This window comes from Astatotilapia calliptera, chromosome 3 (genome assembly GCF_900246225.1).
Source record: "Astatotilapia calliptera chromosome 3, fAstCal1.2, whole genome shotgun sequence".
NCBI lineage: Eukaryota > Metazoa > Chordata > Actinopteri > Cichliformes > Cichlidae > Astatotilapia > Astatotilapia calliptera.
In genome coordinates, this window is record NC_039304.1 from 37,539,425 (window position 1) to 37,556,000 (window position 16,576).

General features: G+C 42.5%; 1 protein-coding gene across 1 annotated transcript; it reads right to left on the reverse strand.

The window, feature by feature from the left end:
• Nucleotides 1–6,148: 6,148 nt before the first annotated feature.
• Nucleotides 6,149–9,011, reverse strand: LOC113019441 (zinc finger BED domain-containing protein 1-like). The gene is made up of 3 exons (XM_026163169.1): nt 7,882–9,011; nt 7,077–7,696; nt 6,149–6,989 (listed from the first exon to the last, which is right to left on the reverse strand). The coding sequence occupies exons 1-3, from the start codon at nt 8,744–8,746 to the stop codon at nt 6,594–6,596; spliced, it is 1,881 nt and encodes a 626-aa protein (XP_026018954.1). The 5' UTR covers nt 8,747–9,011; the 3' UTR covers nt 6,149–6,593.
• Between the last annotated feature and the right edge of the window lie 7,565 nt (nt 9,012–16,576).

Below are 16,576 nucleotides of genomic sequence, written 5' to 3' on the forward strand. Positions count from 1 at the left end.
ATCTTAATGGTGCTGAAGTGTAAACAGTTACAACAGCCACACAGGACATACCATAGGAGAGCAGCTGATACACCTGGAAGCTGTCCTTATTATGTCTAAACACAATCACTAAAATGGTGTATGGTCCCATGCCACTAAATTGCCTTTTGTACAAATGCTTAGAGGGATTCCCCCCCCCCCCCCCCCCCCCCCCTCAGATGACACTTTGGTATTTTTTAAGATTTTATCAGGCCTTTCCTCTATTGAAGGATTATCATTTAAAAAATAAATGTAATTTTGCAGTTAATAAGACTGAGAGCAAGAAATCAAGGTGTTTTTGGATAGACTTCTATAACATCTAAGTTATGGGATTTGGCCAATGGAAGGAATGAAGGTTTAAGGTATGTCTTTAATCCAAACCATGAACTGTTGCTAAACCTAAAGTGAAAAGTAAAAAACACTGGCAACTGCCAGTGCTACCCATCAATCCACTAGTAGACAGACCTGTGGCATCAGTTTCAAAATTCAATGTTGTCTTGCTCTCAAGTTCCCATTCACAAGAATTTCAGAAAACTTACTCTGACCTTGCGGTAGCTACATCTGATGTAAAACTGTCCAATTTCAAAAAATTGAATAAAATTTTACTTAAGATGATTAAGCTAGGGCAACTTGCTCATTTTGAGTACACTGTACAACCTCGTTAGTTCCCAGAACTCAAAAAAACTATGCAAACTCGTTGCCTCAAAAAAATGAGTAAAGTTTACTTGAGATGACTAAGTTAAGGCAACTTATTCACTTTGAGTACAGAGTAGAGATGGACCGATCCGATATTACGTATCGTTATCAGTCCGATACTGACCTAAATTACTGGATCGGAGAGAAATAAAAAATGTAATCGATCAATTAAATATCAAAAACGCACCTCACAAAACTTGCGACATGGCATAACTCAGCTCATAACCGTAGCACATCGGAGCAGTATGCATCATGTGATAGAACGGCTGTGGCGTGCTGGACCTGTCAGCGGTCTGGTTGAGTATTTGGAGCCTCGCTACCAAACCGGTATTTCATCTCTGAGAAAGTTATCCCAGAGAGAAGTAAAGCAAGTGTGTAAGTTCATCTCTGAATGTTTGTAAAGCATTCCAGTGTTAAGCTTAACAACCGATATATGGAGCGACTGACTCTTCTCTCTCCCTCCCTCTCCTGCTGCTACTTCAATTGTGAAACTGATTAATGATCAGCTGATCGGCTTTTCTGTCGCAAGTCTGTCTCTCTTGTTTGTTTTTGACCCACTTTGCGCCAGAAAGAAGAAACCAGCGCCTGAACAACAGCAGCACGTTTAAGCTTGATAATCTGTTGTTAGAACTTTTTTAATATTACTTTCTACACCAGGATCTTTTTCTACGCAGCTGACGGCTGGTAACTGTGCAGGGGCGGATCTAGCAAATTTTAGCCAGGGGGGCAGATAGAGCATGAACAGGGGAAAGGGGGCACAAAGACATACTTTTCTTTCTTATTCTCATTTAAAATATCTAGCTTTTAACTCATTCACTGCCATTGACGGCTATAGCCGTCAATTGCAGTGTATGAGTCAATGGGTTTAACTCATTCACTGCCAATGGCTGGCAGTGAATGAGTTAATAATTAATTATCTGAATCTCACACCCAAAGTTTTAATCTGATGTAAAATGTATAGAAGTCCATTACTGTATAGAGTAACTATTAAGGCAAGGCAAGTTTATTTGTATAGCACAATTCAACAACAAGGTGATTCAAAGTGCTTTACAGAGACATTAGAAACAAAAACAAATAAAAAGCATGATTTAAAATTTATTAAAACAAGCAAACAAACAAACTAACTAATTAACAAACAAACAAACAAACAAACAAAACAGTATATAAAATCAAAACAGATAAAATCAAAACAGATAAAATCAGTAGTTAATGTAAGTTTTGAAATTTAAGCTTAAAAGTGTGGATTTGGTGCTTTATTCAAATGCAGCTGAGAACAGGTGAGTCTTCAACCTGGATTTAAATAAACTGAGTGTTTCAGTTGATCTGAGGCTTTCTGGGAGTTTGTTCCAGATATAAGGAGCATAAAAGCTGAATGCAGCTTCTCCGTGTCTGGTTCTGACTCTGGGAACTGATAAAAGACCGGATCCAGATGACCTAAGGGATCTGGAAGGTTCATACTGGGTCAGAAGGTCACTGATGTATTTTGGTCCTAAACCATTCAGAGCTTTATAGACCAGCATCAGAACTTTAAAGTCTATCCTCTGACGGACAGGCAGCCAGTGTAAAGACCTCAGAGCTGGACTGATGTGGTCCACTTTTTTGGTCTTAGTGAGGGCTCGAGCAGCAGAGTTCTGAATGAGCTGTAGTTGTCTGACTGATTTTTTAGGTAGACCTGTAAAGATGCTGTTACAGTAATCAAGCCTACTAAAGATGAATGCATGGACTAGTTTTTCCAGGTCCTGTTGAGACATCAGATCTTTTATCCTTGATATATTCTTGAGGTGATAGTAAGCTGACTTTGTTATTGTCTTAATGTGTTTTTCTAAGTTTAGGTCTGCATCCATCACTACACCCAAATTTCTCGCCTGGTTTGTGGTTTTTAGGTGTATAGATTGAAGTTCTCTGGTGACCTGTAATCGTTTTTCTTTGGCGCCAAAGACTATTACTTCAGTTTTGTTTTTGTTTAGCTGGAGAAAATTGTGGCACAACCAGTCATTAATTTCCTCAATGCATTTACCAAGGGCCTGTACAGGGCCTCGGTCTCCTGGTGACATTGTGATATATATTTGTGTGTCATCTGCATAGCTGTGGTAGTTTATTTTGTTGTTCTTTATAATCTGTGCCAGTGGGAGCATGTAGATGTTAAACAGAAGGGGTCCCAAGATGGAACCTTGGGGAACTCCACATGTGACACTTGTCTGCTCAGATGTGAAGTTACCTATTGATACAAAATATTTCCTGTTTTCTAAGTATGTTTTGAACCAGTTTAGTACAGTTCCTGAAAGACCTGTCCAGTTCTCCAGTCGTTTGAGTAATATGTTGTGGTCAACTGTATCAAATGCTGCACTGAGATCCAGTAAAACTAAGACTGACATTTTTCCACTGTCTGTATTCAGACGTATGTCATTAAACACTTTGGTCAGAGCGGTTTCAGTGCTGTGGTTCTGTCTAAAACCTGACTGGAAGGCATCGTAGCAATTATTCTTTTTTAAGAAGTAACTGAGCTGTTGAGAAACTGCTTTTTCAATGATCTTACTTAAAAATGGGAGATTTGAGATCGGCCTGTAGTTGTTCATTTGTGTCTTTTCAAGATTGTCCTTTTTCAGTATAGGTTTTATTACAGCAGTTTTTAGTGATTCTGGAAACACACCTGATAATAAAGAAAAGTTGACGATCTGTAACAGGTCTGACTCTAAAGTCTTTGAGACCTTTTTGAAAAAACTTGTTGGCAGGACATCTAAACAGCAGGAGGAGGAGTTCAGTTGACCTAAGATGTCCTCCAGGTCTTTGCTGTTAATCGGGTGAAACTGTTTCATGGTGTTTAAACAGTTTTTTGGTGGACACAGTACATATCCTGGATCTGCTGTTGATGTACCAATTGCTTGTCTAATTTTTTGGATTTTTTCTGTCTAATATAGTAAACTGGTACTTTTTCCTTTGGGAAGGTACCATCTGTGCAGTCTGCAGTTCTGTTTAAGAAAGATGTTGAATCTATTTAGTTATTCTTGAAAGATAATTGATCTCTGTGCATTTTTTTTTCACACTGCATCAAATTAAAGTTGATTACGTCTATTAAGCATCACGCGGTGGTCAGTGGTTCCCTTTTTTTTTTTTTTTTTGCTGGGAGTTTGCAACCCTATTAGTTAGGTTGTTTACTCTTTAAAATACCAGAATAGGGAGGATGGAGTAGGTTTAAGTTTATTAGATTGATCAGTATTGCTGAACTATGGAATATTTTGGGTGCAGTGTATTTTTTGCATACAGGTATAACAGAATAGCTTTAGTGGGTTTTTAAAAAAAAAACTTGAGTTTGAACTTATACAAAATGTAGCAAGATGTCAAAAAAACAGTTTTATTGATTAAAACACACTGTATCGGATTCATATCGGTATCGGCCGATATCCAAATTTATGGTATTGGTATCGGACATAAAAAAGTCGTATCGTGCCATCTCTAGTTCTAACTAACAGCTATCACCACTGCGCTTCTCTGATGCCCTATATTAAGATAATTATTTTCTGTAAAATATTTTATTTTTCACTTTTATTGAGGTGTACAAATGAGGTCAAATTTATCTAAATGTGAGTGCATAGAGTTTTCCAGAACAGAAATCAGAACTTTAAAACCCAAGTTCAGTTTTCGTAGTAGTTTCGTGGTATCGTGCCATCTCTAGTACAGAGTAAAAGCCTATTAAGTTTCCAGAACTCAAAAAAACTATGCAAACTCGCAAAAGCTTACCGTAAATCCCGGACTACAGAGCGCACCTGATTAAAAGCCGCATGCTCTAATTGTAGAAAGAAAATCAATTTTGTACTTATACAGGCCGCACCGGATTTTAAGCCGTATGCGTTTCACCTGTAATATGAGATATTCACACAGAAATACTACACGTGAGGATTTTTAACGTTTAATTTAATCTGTAAGGTAACATAAACATGGTAACATACAAAAATACATACTGCAAATACTTTTTTTCCTCGAACAGCGCCTGTAACACGGCTACCTTTAAGTATACGTACGTATCGGTAACACACAAATTACGTTGCTTATGGTTTTTTTACGAAACAGTGCACAAACAACATTACAACGTCTCTTAACAACCGATAAAAATATATACACTACTTATCATTTTGATTGGTCGCATGAAAAAAAATATGCATTAGCCGCACGTCAGTATAAGCCGCAGTGTTCACAGTGTGGGGGGGAAAAGTAGCGGCTTATGACCCGAAAACTACGGTACTTAAGATGACTGTTAGGACAACTTATTCATTGCAAGTCTGCAGTATTAAGAATAACTTGATATTTCTGGCTGTACAATACTAATTGTTTACCTACTGACAAACATTTTAAGTTCAACTAAATGAAAAAACAATTTGTGGTAACCTGAATATGATTAAAAATAATTAACAACACTTTTTGTAATGATGTTAAAATCAGCCCAATGTTTATTTTCAAACACAACAAAGTATAACAGCCAACATACTGGACACTGTTCTGCTGAACAACAAACAATTATATTGCCATCACTGTTATAATCTTATAATGAAACAAAGTCTCAGATGTAATTATTCTGAAAATAAGCTTAGGCCTACCACAAGTTTGTTTTGCACTTACATTACTTATATAATCAAAATAAAATATTTATTGTTCTGTCACAAGTGCAGTCTTTGATTTAAACAACACATTTGTTTTTCATTCCAACACAGGAGCTGGAATTTTGTAATGTTTTAAGGATGGCTTGTTTCCAGTCCAGGCATTACTGCCTGAATGACTGTCATGGATCGAGGTGATCCAAATGTAAGTGCAGAAGAAAGTCTTTAACTTCCCTTAAGTACAGTGGCAGTGGATGTGGGTTAGAGATGCAATGAGCTTGAACCTGCAGGTGACCATCTTCACTGACCACACCATCTGTGACGGAGGACTCATCTCTCCTGGTGTCCTGCAAGCAAACAATCATATTTTTTGGAACACAAACTTAATTACTTTCTTAAAACATTTTTTTCTGCATTTGGTATAGAACAGACTCCAATTTAGACAGTCTCAGGCCCCCTCCCCACCGGAGAGGTGACATTCAATGTCCCACTTGTCAGTCCCACCCAACATAGAATAATGTCATGAAAGCATCATTTTAAGGATCAAATCAGCTTCTAAAGAATTTTCCGTTTTTTCCCTCTTTGCTTCTTACTGTCTTTGAAGCTCGGGACTAGCACTACTGCTGTTGGACAGAAAGACATCAACTCAGTGAATAGAATAGAATAGAATAGCCTTTATTGTCATTGTACAGAGTACAACGAAATTGGAGTTAGGGCTGCACGATATTAGGAAAACCTGCGATGTGCGATAACTGTGATCAATACTGCGATAACGATATGACTTGCGATAAAATAAATAGCAAAAAAAAAACAAAAAACAAATACATAATTTCCGTTTTACTGCACAGTTTTATTTAATGAAAGCTGCTGTATTAGCAGTGTAACAACAAAGTGCAGTCAAACATTGAAACATTGCCCCCATAAAAAAATTTCTGAGGCTTGAATTCTGAAAGACATCCTTCCCGGTCTCTATAATTAGTTTTAAATAAACATAACTTAAATTATACTGCAAATTATCTCTATGCAGTTGTTCATCATTTTACCACTCACCAAGTAGTTATGATGCAAGTCAAAACTGGAGTGGAAACTTTACTAGATTAAACTATAGGTAAGAACTTGTCTGCTGTGGGAACACACCAAAGAACAATTGTCTACCTTTGTGGTCGTACTGGCCAAGACTAATATTATCAACAATTAAGAACAATGTAGGTAGTGTATTTTTGTAATTTTTTGAAAAAAAAAAAAGGTTTCTCTATCTTGCATTCATCCTTCCTGAGTGAATGTTTTTTATGGCAAGTTCTTGTTAAGGAAAACCAACATGTTTACTCTCCAAGGTTTTAAACATGTGCGCTGACATGTTACTATGTTTCCTGATGTACTAAAAAGTCTCTCTGAAGGTGAGCTACTTGCAGGTATGCAGAGATACTTCCTTGCAAGCTTGCTTAGCTGTGGGAATGTCATTTTGTGGAGTTTCCACCATGCCAAGGGGTCTTCCTCACTGTCTATGGCCGTGGATAGCAAGTAGCTGTTAAGCTCAGCTTCAACAGCTTGTGAGAGATGCATAAAAGAGGAGGTAGGGATTGGAGCTGCCTTGAAGAAACTGCCCAGGGACTTTTTTGCCTTCTTCAGGGGACGACTGGGTGGATCATCTGTCTGGGCCTCTGGTTCAGCGGAGCTTCTCTCCTGGAACAGAAAGCAGATTATAAGAAAAGTAAACATTTTGGACTAAATATGAATTGAAAGGTTTTATATATAAGCATGCATGAATACCTTCTGTGCCACTGCTTCCATTTCTGACATCACTCTGGTCTTGATGTCTGAGACTCGATCAGTGCTGGTGTAGCTGACTTTAAATCTGGGATCCATGAAGCACGCCATGTCCATAAGTTCCTGGGTAGCTGGATTTTCATATTTAGTAATCAGGTACTCGAGGATTTTCTTCTTAATTGATTTTGTCAAATCACTGTCTTCTTCCTTCTCTGCAAGCACCGACGTCTTCATCAGATGAAGGACTGGTTTTACATATGAAACACTAACGTAGCTCTCACCAGACAGGGCATCTGTAAAGTCTTGCAGGGGGTGTAATGCCTGGTTGACAGACTCCAGTACCTCAAGATCCTGCCAAGTAGGAATCAAGTGTCTTGATTTCTTGTCTGCTGAGATGACATCAGAAATGGCCCGCTGCTGCTCCAGGACTCTCTCAATCATCTTCTGCCTGGAACCCCACCTGGTTGGGCATTCTGTGATCAGTGTGTGCTCTGGGAGGTTGAGCTTCTGCTGTGCTTTTTTCAGAGCCATCTTTGCTTTCCAGCTGTGGCAAAAATGTCCAACTAACTTTTTGCAAAGTCCAATGGCTCGGGCAATGCGGGCATCATCTTTGATAGAATTTTCTGGAGAAATAAGAGGAAACAAAAAAACTGTCATGTTTAAAACCTTTTTTTTTTTTTAAAAAAACTAATTGAAATTTATAACTAAAGTTGTCTAAAAAGGTAACATTATCCTTATCAATATCAATTTGATAATAATGTATAGCACATTTTCATTGCTAAAAAGATCTGCCTTGAATAAAACTTACCGATTGCAAGGTGCAGCCTGTGTCCAAAACACTGAAGTCTGACCCAGTTGTTTAGCTCCGTGGCTCTCACAACATTGGCACCGTTGTCTGTGGTGATGCACACTTGTCGATCTTCTTTAAGATCCCAGCTGGCTAACACCTCACGTAATACATGGGCTATATTTTCACTAGTGTGGGAGTCTGGAAAATACACAGTCTCTAGACACCGTGTTTTCAGTTCAAAGTCTTCGGTGAGGAAGTGCACTGTGAAACTCATATATGGTTCCGTTGTACGACTTGACCATAGGTCTGTAGTGCTTGCGTAGTTTTCAGCTTGGCTCAGTTCAAACATGACGGTCTTGCGGCATGTTTCATACATTTGTGGAATGGCGACATGTGAAAAGTAGTTTCGTGAGGGGATGCGGTATCTCTGGTCCACTTTATGTATCAGACTGGTGAAGCCCTCTCTGCTAACTGTATTTATAGGCATCATGTCTTTAGCCAAAAAATGTGTAATGGCCTCTGTTATTTCTTTGTACCGCTTCGACGTTTTCTCATAAGGAATTCCACTTGAAAAACTCTGATACAGAGACGGCTGTTGGACTGCTGCGCTCTTTGTCTTAACATTAGCAACCTTTGTTTGGCTAGCCCTATCTTTCTGGAACTCTTCAAACAGTTCTCTGTGGTTGTATTGAAGATGATGGTGGAGATTAGTCGTGTTTCCTCTGGTGGTTGCCACGAGTGTTCGGCAAGTTTTGCAGAGTACCTGTGTTTGGAGAACGTCGTCTTTATCAAATCCAAAGTACCTCCAAATAAGTGAGGTACTATTTTTTTTTTTAGCCACGAGTTCAGTAGCATTCTCGTCACGCGTCTCGCTCTCAGCCATTACAACTCTGACTCGTTGCTGCAGCGTTGTTCGCGCCCGACCTGCGTAGGAGGCGGGCCTCTAATCCATTTGATTGGTTAATGCCGTGAAGGGCTCTATTCGACTGGTCAAATGTGTAAATGGATTTCTTTGATTGGTAAATTCTTTACAGCACGTGTGTAAACATTTTAAGGTACCCAATTATCGCAGTTTACGCCGTCTTTTGCGATGGGCCCATCGCGCAGGCTGATATCGCGATGACAATAAATTTTCGATTTATCGTGCAGCCCTAATTGGAGTGCCACTCCCTTGGTGCAAGTTTCAATAATAAATATAAATGTAAAATATAAAAAGTACAAAAAAAACAAAACAATCGTAAGTACTCAAACAATAGTATGTACAATATATACAGGATAGCAGCATTAATATAATGACAGTATGAATAGCAGCATAATATAATGACAGTGACGGTATGGAATAGGTTCAATTGTTTTTGTGCTTATTTACTACGGTGATAGCTCTGGGAAAGAAGCTATCCCTGAATCTGTTTGTCCTGGTTTTATGTGACCTGTACCGTCGGCCTGACGGTAATAGTTCAAACAGTTGATTGCTGGGGTGAGAGTGGTCCTTGATGATATTGCCAGCTCTGCTGAGGTACCGAGAGTTTGCAGTGACCTCCAGGCTGGGCAGAGAGCAGCCAGTGATCTTCTGGGCTGTGTTGATGACCCTCTGCAGTACTTTCCTGTCTGCAGCTGAGCACCCTGCATACCATGTTGTTATGCCGTACGTTAGGATGCTCTCTATGGTGGCTCTGTAAAATGTCACCAGCAGACTCTCCTCCAGGTTGTTCCTCCTGAGCACTCTCAGAAAGTGGAGACGCTGCTGGGCCTTTTTAACCACCGCTGTAGTATTTGCAGTCCAGGAGAGGTCATCAGATATCTGCACGCCCAGAAACCTCATGGAGTGTACCCTCTCCACACAGCTCCCGTGAATGTAAAGTGGGGCCGGGTCTGCTCTGCCCTTCCTGAAGTCCAAGATAAGTTCTTTAGTTTTCGTGGTGTTCAGTTGGAGGTTGTTAACTGAGTGGTGTATTTTGTGGTAAGTATTTTGGTTTTCCAATATATTAGCATTGATATATTGGAAAATTGTCAGTGACATTTATATTAATCAGGCTGAACTTTAATCATACTTTAGATCAGCCTGTTTTACTTATTGTTTTATTTGTGCTTTGGTTTGGGGAAGTTGTTTCTTTACTCGTCTTTTTCTGTCTTCTGTTATTAGACTTGAGATATGACTGCACTATGCTGTTGCTGGTGACTCAAGTTAATTCTACAAGGCATGCTGTGTAAGTAAACAAACAGCAACAGTTTGGTCTGCATTTCTTGAATGATCACATCCCTCAAACTTAGTTTAAAGGGTCTACACTGTATATAGTGAAGTCTGCAAATTTTCTAATAGCAAAATTAGTTTTGTGCCCAAATCATTTTGCACATCATTAGAATGAAAGTTATTGGCCATGTTTGCATAGCCCTTTTTAATGGCTGTGCAATCATTATAACTTACAAGACAGAAGGTCAATGTATCCATCCATCCATCCATCTTCTTCCGCTTTATCCGGGGCCGGGTCGCGGGAGCAGCAGCCTAAGCAGAGAAGCCCAGACCTCCCTCTCCCCAGCCACCTCCTCCAGCTTATCCGGGGGAACACCAAGGCGTTCCCAGGCCAGCCAAGAGATATAATCTCTCCAGCGTGTCCTGGGTCTCCCCCGGGGCCTCCTCCCGGTGGTACATGCCTGGAACACCTCACCCAGGAGGCGCCCAGAAGGCATCCTTGTCAGATGCCCAAACCACCTCAGTTGGCTCCTTTCGGTGTGGAGCAGCAGCTGCTCTACTCTGAGCCCCTCCCGCATGACTGAACTTCTCACCTTATCTCTAAAGGAGAGGCCAGCCACCCTTCGGAGGAAGCTCATTTCCGCCGCTTGTATCCGCGATCTCGTTCTTTCGGTCACTACCCACAGCTCGTGGCCGTAGGTGAGGGTAGGGACGTAGATCGACCGGTAAATTGAGAGCTTCGCTTTTACACTCAGCTCAGTCTTCACCACGACGGACCGGTGCAGCGTCCGCATTACTGCAGCTGCAGCCCCAATCCGTCTGTCGATCTCCGGCTCCCTTCTCCCATCACTCGCGAACAAGAGCCCAAGATACTTGAACTCCTCCACTTGAGGCAGGAACTCATCCCCGACCCGGAGTGGGCACTCCACCCTTTTCCGGCTGAGAACCATGGCCTCAGATTTGGAGGTGCTGATCCTCATTCCCGCTGCTTCACACTCGGCTGCGAACCGTTCCAGTGTGAGCTGGAGGCCCTCACCCGATGAAGCCAACAGAACCACATCATCCGCAAAAATCAGAGATGAGATTCTGAGGCCACCGAAGTGAAAGCCCTCCGCCACTTGGCTGCACCTAGAAATCGTGTCCATAAAAATTAGCAATAGAATCGGTGACAAAGGGCAGCCCTGGCGGAGCCCATCACCCACTGGGAGTCCAACTTATTGCCGGCAATGCGAACCAAGCTCTTGCAACGGTTGTATAGGGATCGAATGGCCCGTAGCAATGGGCCAGCCACCCCATACTCCCGCAACACCTCCCACAGGACACCCCGAGGGACACGGTCGAATGCCTTCTCCAAGTCCACAAAACACATGTAGACTGGTTGGGCAAACTCCCATTCACCCTCAAGTAGAGCAGGGCGATATGACCAAAAATATTTATCACGATATACATTTGAAAATTTGCAATAACGATATAACTGATGATATAATTGACACTTGAAAAAATACTTTACAACTTTATTAGTGCAAAAAAACACAACCCATCAATGTATTTTCACTTAAACAAGCAGCTGTTTTATGTCCATTAAAGTTATATAAAAATGTAATAGTGCAAATGCAAATTCCTTGCTAACAGTTTAACCAAAAGGTATTTCCAGTGGAAATTGGCCGACATATCCTCAGCATAACCATGTATAATACCCACAAAACTTAAAAAGAGCTTATACACACAATACGGTAATATTATGTTGAAGCACAGTACGTATCACTCCGCGAGGCTCCTGCCTACGATAGCCGTAATGCTCCGACAATCCATCAAGCGGTGCGGGTTCGTAGCTTAGCAAAGTCGTACTAAAACATTTGACAGAGCACCGTGTACGACATAAAATCGTTTCGAGGTCAGTAAACACAACCAGAATTCATACATAAGGCACATGGGATTACAAGGGGCACTGTCGATTTTCAGAAAAATCAAAGGACTGATTTTAAGTGTGCCGTATTTTCCAAAAAACACGGTAATAACGATGGCCTGCTAGCATGCTCTACCAAAAATAGTGCTTTGTTGTGTATCTGACGGACGAAGGCTAAACCAGTTCCACACCACTGAAGTTGCAGCATTTTTACAAACCAATTCTGGTTCATCCGTTTCATTTAACAATCCGCTTTCGCCCTTCTCATTCTCCGTTTTCCGCGATGTGCGTATGAAAACAAAGGCACTGTGCGTTTTATCCATATTCTATCGCGATATTTCATTTTCTTATCGTTGCCCAACATTATACCAGTATTACTGTGAACGGTATGATATGGCCCAGCCCTACCCTCAAGTATCCTTGAGAGGATAAAGAGCTGGTCCAGTGTTCTGCGACCAGGACGAAAACTGCATTGTTCCTCCTGTATCTGAGGTTCGACTAGCAGATGAACTCTCCTTTCCAGCAACCTGGCATAGACTTTCCCAGGGAGGCTGAGGAGTGTAATCCCCCTGTAGTTGGAACACACCCTCCGGTCCCCCTTCTTAATGATGGGGATCACCAGTCCAGGGGTACTGCCCCTGATCTCCATGCAACATTGTAGAGGCATGTCAACCAGGACAGCCTTAAAATGTCCAGAGCCTTCAGGAACTCGGGGCGGACCTCATCAACACCAGGGGCTCTGCCACCAAGGAGTTGTTTAACTGCCTCAGTGACCTCGCCTCCAGAAATTGGCGGGTCATTCCCCTCATCCCCAGACTCTGCTTCCTCCTCGGAAGACATGTCAGTGGGATTAAGGAGATCCTCGAAGTATTCCTTCCACCGCCTGACAATTTTCTCAGTCGAAGTCAGCAGCGCTCCGCCAGTACTATACACAGTGCAGGTAGAGCACCGCTTTCCCCTCCTGAGACGCCTGACGGTTTGCCAGAATCTCTTCGAGGCAGTCCGAAAGTCTTTTTCCATGGCCTCTCCGAACTCCTCCCACACCTGAGTTTTTGCTTCAGCCACTGCCCGAGCCGCATTCCGCTTGGCCTGTCGGCTGCCTCCGGAGTCCGACAGGCTAACCAAGCCCGATAGGACTCCTTCTTCAGCCTGGTGGCTCCCTTCACCTCTGGTGTCCACCTCAGTGCCGAGCGGCACTGAGGAGAGTGAACACAAGGAAAGCGGCGGGGCCAGACGGCATCACCGGCCGTCTGCTGTGCTGACCAGCTAGCAGGTGTGTTCACTTACATCTTCAACGAGTCCCTGGCGAAGTCTGTGGTCCCCACATGCTTCAAAAGATCCACCATCATCCCTGTGCCCAAGAACAGCAAACCCTCATCCCTGAACGATTACCGGCCAGTTGCACTGACCTCGGTAGTAATGAAGGTGTTTGAGAGGCTGCTGAAGAACATCATCTCCTCCTCCATCCCAGACACCACAGATCCGCTGCAGTTTGCCTACAGATCCAACAGATCCACAGAGGATGCCATCGCCCACGTCCTACACACCACTCTCAGCCACGTGGACAAGAAACAGGGTAACTATGTGCGAATGCTGTTTGTTGATTACAGTTCAGCGTTTAACACAATAGTGCCCTGCAGACTGTTCACAAAGCTGAGGGATCTGGGACTTAACAGCTGTCTGTGTGCATGGGTGTTGGACTTCCTCACTGGCAGAACTCAGGTGGTGAGGGTGGGCAGGTGCTTCTCCAACAGCATCACCATCAACATAGGAGCACCTCAGGGATGTGTCCTCTCGCCACTGCTCTACTCCCTCTACACTTCAGACTGTGTGGCCACCCATGGCTCCAACACCATTGTGAAGTTTGCTGACGACACAGTGGTGTTGGGTGCCATCTCCAACAACGATGAGGCGGCCTACATGGATGAAGTGAAGAATCTGGCATAGTGGTGCCAGGACAACAACCTCCAGCTGAACGTCAGCAAGACCAAGGAGCTGGTGGTGGACTTCAGAAGGGGTCAGCACAGAGACTACAAGCCTATTATCATCAATGGAGCTCCAGTGGAGAGGGTGCAGTCCTTCAAGTATCTTGGTGTCCACATCTCCTCAGACCTGACATGGGCTGCCCACATTCAGGTCCAGACCAAAAAGGCTAGGCAGCGCCTGTATCACCTACGACAACTGAGGAAGTTCAGGGTCTCTCCAAAGATCCTCAGGATTTTCTATACAGGCGCTGTGGAGAGCATCCTCACACAGAACATGACATCGTGGTTTGGGAACAGCTGTGTGAAGGACCAAAAAGCTCTCCAGAGAGTGATCCGTACAGCAGAACGCTGCTGCAGGATTGCTCTCCCCCCGCTTCAGGACACCTACACCAGGAGATGCCGGACTAGAGCAGCGCAGATACTGAAGGACCCGTCCCATCCTGGCAACAAACTGTTCCAACTTCTGCAATCTGGTAGAAGGTTCCGCATCTTCCGGGCAAGGACAGAGAGACTCAAGAGGAGCTTCTATCCCCAAGCCATCCGTGCCCTAAACACACACACCCTCCCTCTCACATCATCTATAATTGACTGAGACAGGACTCTTCCAGACACTCTAAACCAAGGCACAATGTACATTTCAAATTCCTTTAATTTTAAATATGTTTATATTGTCTATCCTGTAAAATAGTCAGATGTCTATTCATATTAATGTACAGAATTCACCTGCTTGCTGCTACTACTGCACATTCACCCAGTGTATATACTATATATATATATATATATATATATATATATATATATATATATATATATATATATATATATATGTATATAATGTTCTTCCTCTACACCCCCCCCCAATTTATGCACATGCCGAGGAGCGTGTCAGGCTACATTTCACTGTGTGTTATACTTGTATAACTATGCATGTGACAAATAAAGAACCTTGAACCTTGATTTGGCTCAGGGATTACCACCACGGCAGGCACCAACCACCTTGCGGCCGCAGCTCAATGCAGCAGCTTCGGCAATGCAGACGCTGAACATGGTCCATTCAGACTCAATGTCCCCAGTCTCCCTCGGAATGCTGTTGAAGCTCTGCCGGAGGTGTGTGTTGAAGATCTGGTACCTCTCAACCTCACGCACTAACTCAGGCTCCTTCCCCACCAGTCAGGTGACATTCCATGTCCCAATTGCCAATCTTGGCAGCCGGGGATCAGTCCGCCAAGGCCTCCACTCCTGCACCCGTCCCCTATGGCACCTCCTGCGGGTGGTGGGCCTGCGGGAGGATGGGCCCATGTCCCCTTTTCGGGCTGTGCCCGGCCACCAGGTGCTTGCCCTCGGGCACCCTCCCTGGGCCTGGCCCCAGGGCAGGGCCCTAGTAACCCTATCCCAGGCAAGGGAAACTGTTCCCTCTGTTTTTCTCATAACGGTCTTCTGAATCGCTCTTTGTCTGGTTCCTCACCCAGGACCAATTTGCCATGCGAGACCCTACCAGGGGGCAAAAGCCCCCAGACAACATAGCCCCTGGGATCCCTGGGACACACAAACCCCTCCACCACGATTTACGGAGAGGCAATGTAGACCCCATACAACCAAATTAGACTAACACATATAGTATTAAAAACACCATCTACTACTGTGTCTGAATGTGTGGTATTGGCACTGTCAGTTTAGGCCTAAAGAGATATGTGTTTAAAATAATACCACCTAATTTAAATGTAATCATTACATCCTTGTTAAAAGTTAACTTCCAATATATAAAGTTTCTAATAAGCAAAATGACCAGATTTAACATATGGCAGGGTTTATATGTAACATGTTTCTTATGATTCAACTGTGGAATTTAACTTAATTCTATAGAAGGACGAGCTATATTACTTTATTCTCAATTATAAAGCCAACCTAGACTTTAACCATTTAACAGGCCACTAATCTGGATTATAGCTTTCACAACAAAAAAGTTTTGTTGTGAAAGCTATTGTTTTTAACAAAACAAATACTATTGTTATTATCATCATTTAAAATGTAATTAAACAGAAAAGTTGGTTAAATATAAAAACAGTTTGCTTATGTTGTTAAAGAAAGGCTAGATTTGACATTAATAGATGCTACAGATGTTCAAAAGCTGCCACAAAGTGTTAAAAAAAAAAGACATCTCTGAAAACGTCGGTGCATTTTTGCAAATATGTGATGTCTTGACAAATCGAGCAGATATTTGAACTTTACATAGCTACATTCTCGCCTGAAAATATCTTAAAAGTTTATTTTGTGACCCAGAAAAAGTAATATTTAAAGGTTTTTTAACTGCGCTCCTCCGCCATTGCCGCGTTTGAGTTTTGGACGAAATGCATTCTGGGATATTTAGCTGTACCAAGTCCCTCGAAGTCCACACAAGTCACCACCGATACATGCTTGATAAAACGGGAGGAGCAAAAACACATCCCGTAATTTTTGGCGTTCTTAGCTTCATGTGTATTTTGAATTGGAGCAGCACTTGGTCTCCGACGTATCACAAGACCACAAGTACACACAAGTACAGATACACAGGCTCCGACAACTGCGGCGAGAAATGCGATCCTCCTTTTCCCCAGATTACCCTTTCTGGGTCACAAAATAAACTTTTAAGAT